The 6,436-nt window shown below is 38.3% G+C and overlaps 1 protein-coding gene across 1 annotated transcript in view; it reads right to left on the bottom strand.

The window, feature by feature from the left end:
* The window catches only part of QPCT (glutaminyl-peptide cyclotransferase), a 65,343-nt gene that overhangs the window by 12,986 nt on the left and 45,921 nt on the right, over positions 1-6,436 (bottom strand). Inside the window, exons 5-6 of the mRNA XM_006839453.1 lie at positions 3,710-3,886; positions 1,050-1,149 (exon numbers count right to left, since the gene is read on the bottom strand). Coding sequence (XP_006839516.1) covers positions 1,050-1,149; positions 3,710-3,886 — 277 coding nt within the window. The remainder of the gene's footprint in view (positions 1-1,049; positions 1,150-3,709; positions 3,887-6,436) is intronic.

The raw sequence follows: 6,436 nt of genomic DNA, 5'->3' as shown, positions 1-6,436 counted from the left end.
CAATGTTGTCCATAGCTTGTCATGATCCACACAATCGAAAGTCTTTGCATAGTCAATAAAGCACAGGTAAACATCTTTCTGATATTCTCTGCTTTCAGCCAAGATCCATCGGACAACAACAATAATACCCCTCATTCCAAGCCCTCTTCTGAATTGGCTTGAACCTTTGGAAGTTCTCTATCAATGTATGATTGTAGCTGTTTCCGTATTGCCTTTAGTAAAACTTTACTCACAAGGGATATCAAAGATAAGGCCTAAATCACTCCCAATTATTTAACACTAAATGGTTCTCTCTTAAATGATTTTTGAAGGCTCTGGCTTCTCTCACATCCTGATCGCTCACCTATGCTCAAGGAGAAAACAAAAAGCTGTGGAATGTAGACAGAGATGATACCAGACTGAAAGAAAAAATGCCTGGATAAAGTAAAAGATAGATGTTGACAAAAACAGAGATGGAAAATAAATTTAAAGTAAAGAATATCTTTTAGAATTATTATTAGGATATAAATTCAGCATCATTAACCAATATGCTTTGGTGAATAAAGTGTTTCCTACAACTGCATTCCATATTTTTCAAATAGAACTCTGGAAATACATTTTTAAACTATTTCCAAGGATATGCAAATGAGAAACATAGTATTTTATGTTTCCAATTCAATGTGTAGTTCCAGGCAGGAAAATAAAGTAAGCATACTAAAAGAGATGAATGTTGTTATTGTTGAGTGCCCTCGAGTCTGTTCTGACTCATAGCAACCCTATGTAGGGTTTCCAAGGCGGTCATCTTTATGGAACAGAAAGCCTCATCTTTCTCCCTCAGAACGGCTCAAACCTCCAACTTTGTGATTCGAAGTCCAGTGTTTATCCTACAGAGCCACTATACTTTACAAAAGAGATGGATATGAATAGTAAACTAATCAATAAAGAAAAATACCAATAAAGTATATTATATATTTAAGTCATGCATCTAAATCATAAGTTTTAAAATTTAAAATGTAGTATTTGTAACTAGGAAGAAGCCACATTTTATTATTTAAAATAGTGGTGCTTACCAATTTCTTGAAGTCTATAAAACCATCTGGCAGACTGTTGAAAAAAATTAGGAAATGTTGGATTTGGAGCACCAATTAAATCCAATAAGACCAGTAAATCCTAAAAGAGAAAAGGATTACTTATCACTTTTCACATTCAATACAGGTAGGGGTAGGGAAGATAGTCAAAACAGACTACATTTTAAAAACTGAGAACACGAGAAAAAGTGTATAAATGAACAAAAGCTTTAATAATGTATGTTAATTATTCTGGAGAACATTTTCAGTCTTACTTAAACATATGTTATCCCAAAAAAGATGTCACTAGAGAAAACTTAGAAAGGGGGTGTTCAGTGAATATTTCATAGAGAAATAAGAATACAGTTATTTTATTTTCAAATGGGAGTCCAAGCCTGGCTGATCTTCTATTCCATTCTCACTAGTCAATAGCCTATAGGAGGGCACTTGGATGTTGTTGGTATTGTTGTTAAGTGCCATCAAATTGACTCTGACTCCTTGTGACCCTATATAGAGTTACCAAGGAGTCCCTGGTGGGTTTGAACCGCCAACCTAGCAGTCCAGTGCTGACTAAACAGTGCCACACAGGAGTCCAACTAGTTATTCTTCACAGAAGCAGTTAAGAAAAATTCCTTGACTCGCTAGGAACTATATGACTATGTCTCTAGATTTAAGTTTCTTTGTCTATTAAATAATATCAAACTAGATTACCTATAAAGATCCCTTCTGTTTTGAAGCCTTTATCATTAAGTCAGTGTTCCTTAAATTATTTGAGCCACTGACTGTTCTTGGAATCAGCTCTTGGAATTTCTTAGGAAAGAAAAAAAAAAGTGTGTGTGTGTGTGTGTGTATATATATATATATATATAGAGAGAGAGAGAGAGAGAGAGAGAGAGAGAGAGAGAGAGAGAGAATTCTGATAGCGTAGTGGTTACGTGTCGGTCTGCTAACCTCAAGGTCAGCAGTTCGAAACTGTCAGCCATTCATTCCATGGGAGAAAGATGAGGCTTTCTGCTCCTGTAAAGATGTACAGCCTCAGAAACCCTATACAGGGTCGCTATGTGTCAGAACCAACTCGACAGCACATAACCACCACTACCACCATGTGTGTATGTGTGTACACATATATGTGTGTGTGTATTTCTCCATAAAACATCAGTAAGTGTGAGAACCCTCTGAAAATCACCCTCAATATTAAAAACTCCTGAATTATATCATGAGATTATGTATGGATTCAAATTGAACATAGAGTCTCATGCATAGTAGATAAGTATTTGCAGTCTATGATTCTATAGACATAGGATTATGAATTCATGTATGAGGTTTAAATATGTTCATTGTTTAAAAAAATAGACTTGTTTAAAATAGCATATTCACAAGGTTGAATAAGCTAAGAGTTTGTTCTAGAAAAATTGTTCTTAACCATCAATATGTGCATTTCCATGTTTAAACTGATAAATAATTTTGTTTATACTATTTATCAACAGCGTTCTTCTCTTCTGAGCTCCTTTAACCACATGGGGACAAGTGAATGAGGTGCTGACCACATCCACTCATCATGAGCTGCCAATGGACGACTAGGATAGAGAGAATAACAACAAAGTGTGTTAGAGTCAATTCATTTGGGGACTCATAAACAGAATTAAGAATTGGGATGAGGATTAGTTATGGGGCAAGGACAGGGATGAGTAGAGGAGTAAGAAATAGGTTATCAGTTCAAAACTGGAGTAAGAATCAGGAGGAATGAGGGCACAGAGTAGAGTGAAGTCTCAAAGGTGGCATAAGGTTCTGAAGTGAGGTTGGTGAGGGCTCAAGGACAGAATACAGGTGAAAGAGAGTCAGAGTGGGGAGTGGATTCAGGAAGGATGGGAGTAATTGGGGATGGGGTGTGTTGCCAGGAATAGGAAGGGAAGTCAAGACTGCAACAAGGCAGTTGCACCTAATACTTGAGAATAAGAGCAGGGTTTTGAGGCAGCATCAAAATGTCCCCACACCCATGTCAAAAATGCCACATAAAAACCAACACATCAAAATGTTGCATACACACTAAAATCACTATAATTCTTTGAAGATATTGAGGCCATTCTTCATTCTAATCTTATATTTCACTCTCATCCCATACCTACTCCATTCATCAAGGTGCCAGCTACCAGATCTATAAATACCTTATTGTTTGTTGTTGTTCAGTGCCATCAAGTCAGTTTCAACTCACAGCAACCCTGTACAGAGTTGTCAAGGGGCAGCTTGTGGATTTGGATCACTGACCATTGTAGTTCAAACCAATCTTGCTGTCCAGTGCTGTTGGTACAGAACTACACCAGGACTCCACAGTGTTATGCCTAAGAGGGGATTAGCTCTCTCCACCTCTGTACAGTGCTAAGGAACATGCCCCCATTGGTCTCAACAGAATCCAAAGTGTCATTCATCTGATTTTTTTAAAATATCATTAAAATTAAGCTCAAACATAGCTTCTAACCTAAAATCATTCTTTTGGGCTCTGGGTTTACTCAAAAACCCAACAACTGCTAAAGAATATTGTATTATAAGCCCTCTGCTCCTAGGACACCATGGCATTTGTAGGTCTTTACTAGGATTAATTAAGTAGACTCTTCCTTTGATTCAGAGCCTGCAGCTATAGTGCTATGGAAATTAGTCAGACTAACCATGCCTTGTAGTTGGTTTGTGTCTGTTATATCAGGTGGATGTGGGGTCCTTGCCATCTTTGAAGCTAAATGCTGAGACCCGTACAGAGAATCCTGAGGAGACCAGTGAAAGAAAGCCTCTTCTCCATCAAAGAAAATTAACTGAAGTGAGAGATCTGGCCTGGAGTTGGAAGTACCCTGGAAAAAAAAAATTAGGAAACATGCTGTGATATTTAAAAATTATGAGCTTTCCCATCAATGGTGCAGAAAATACAGGTATGTCATGAAGGAAGATACCGAAGCAAGTGAAAATATGCTTAAGTTTATTTCTCACCATGTCCTCTCAAAATCATCATATCTCCTACAATCTCTACCCATATAAACCTCACCTTCTCCCACTCCCTCTGAAAAGAGAAGTCTCTCTTGGTTTTCTTTCTGACTCCTCACAGAACTTTGAAACTATGTAGAAGTCATGATGGATGCTGTGGAGAACCCCTCATTCCTCCTTTGAAAGGACTTGTTGCCCCTTTCAAATAAGACAACCTTTAGCTGAGGGCTTCACAGATGCCTCAGCTGCCCTCTTCTGAAGTGTCCTACAGCCAATGACTGATAAGCACAGGTGGTATGTGTTACTCTTAGAAGTCACTCTACCTCCAGAGTTCCCTGAGGTTGGTTGAAGCTAGTTTTGAGTTTGTATCACAGCTCCACTTTTTCCCTTCTCAATTCCTTTCCCGTCCCTTTTCTTCCACAGGTGTTAACTCCAAGGCCACTCTCTAAGAAATGGCCTGATAGTAAACTGCATCTCAGAGTGTAGTTCCCAGGAACCCTATCAGAAACAACTGCAATCTTTCTTGCATCTCAACTTATTTCAAGTCTGCAGGGTTTGTGTTTTTGTTGTTGTTGTTTTATTTTTTAGAGTCTGGGGTCAAGGATTTGCTCTAGAAATGATTTAGGAACACAAAGGATAATAAATTCTAGCCCCTGTTCTAAAAGAACCTACATTTCGGTTAGATTAGGGCAAGATAAGACAAATACATGGGCAAATATACCAATGATCATAAACGTAACACAAAATTCTTATGGGGATTAAATAGAGTGAGAGGTCATATCCTTGGATGCCAAGGACTATGTTATGAAAGAGACAGACTTGAGTGGAACTTAAAAGAGTGAGTGGGATTCTAACTGATTAATCTTTCTGATATCCTTCAACACCACTGGAATCCCTAGTCTATTGATTCTCTCACTTTTGTCAGTTCCTCATCTCCATGTAGTCCTCCTTTCTTTTCTTATTCAGTCTAAATTCCTGAGCCAATCAATTCCTTTGCTTCTCTCTGTCTTAGTCAAGCTCACATGGGAAAAACATACCCTTGTATAAATCCAGCTTCTGCCTAGTTTGTGCCTGCAGTCAAGCAGCTGAGCCTGGCTGGAGAAAATATTCAAGTACAACTACATGATTGGCCTTGGTCAAAAATCATGAGCATAAATCTGAATATGGCAGTCATACAGTGTTTTCTTAGTCCCTTCACTCTCTCACTCTTCTGCACAATCGTTCTCATTCCTCTTATATCCAGCTTGCAACCCCTCCTCACCCTTCCTCACTCCCAGTTTACTACCTGGATTTCTCCTGGACTGGAAAAATTACAAGCTTACAGCTCTTACCACCACTCCTCTAGTTACCCTCATTCCAGCTAGCATGTTGACTGCCCACACTCTAATAAGATGCCAGGCTCTCCTCCAATGCACAAGATCCTATCCCGTCTCATCTCCTCCATGCCATCACTCTAGCAATTTCTACCTGCATCATCAATTTCTATTTCTCTGCTGGGTAATTCCTTACACCCACTTGATATTTCTCGTATCTTAAAAAGCTTTCATCCATTTCCCCTACTAACTATTGACCCATTTATTTTATCGCCTTTATAGCAAAACTCCATTAGTTGTTGTCAATTTGCACTGTTGATGTCTTTTCCTCAACCTACTTGCTCCCCTACAGGCTTCATTCTCATACTCCACTGAAACAGCCCTTGTCAAGGTCATCACCACATTGCTAAGTCTAAAGGTTAATTCTCGCTCTTTGAATTTCTGATCAGCAACATCAACTCAATGCAGCTGAAATTTTTTTGGTTTTTCACTGATATTTATATTCACTGCCATAATTTCTAGATAATATAATCTTACTATTTCTGGATGTATCGATTTTGGTGGTGGTGGTGGCATGCCATGGAGTTGGTTCCAAATCTTAGAAGTTTTGTATAGAGTTTCCAAGGCTGTAAATCTTTATGGGAGGAGAAAAACCTCATCTTTCTCCCATGGAATGGCTGGTAGTTTCGAACTGCTGATCGTGAGATTAACAGCCCAATTTGTACCCGCTCTGCATCTATTAGCTTCCAATTGTGGCAGATGAGGATTTTATCTCCCTTACACATATTTCCCTTGCCCTTAATTTTATCAAATGTTTTATAAAGTACATATTCTGTGTTTTCAATATTATGTGAATGTTATTATTTTTTGTTACTAAGCAAAGGTAGACTGGGATTAAGTTTGCTTTCTTGAACATTTTTTAAATATAATATGTTGTTGAGGATAGTAGTCAGTGCTTATCTTACAGCGCCACACCAGGAATCCTTAATATATTGTTGTTAAGTGCTATCGAGTTGGTTCCAACCCATAGCAACCCTGTATAGGGTTTCTGAGGAGTGACTGGTGAGTTTGAACTGCCACAGCACCACACCAGAAGTGAGTATATAT

The sequence above is a fragment of the Chrysochloris asiatica genome, unplaced genomic scaffold (genome assembly GCF_000296735.1).
Source record: "Chrysochloris asiatica unplaced genomic scaffold, ChrAsi1.0 scaffold00024, whole genome shotgun sequence".
NCBI lineage: Eukaryota > Metazoa > Chordata > Mammalia > Afrosoricida > Chrysochloridae > Chrysochloris > Chrysochloris asiatica.
The sequence above is the reverse complement of the archived record's forward strand: the minus strand, read 5'-3'. Positions and strand labels throughout refer to the sequence as shown.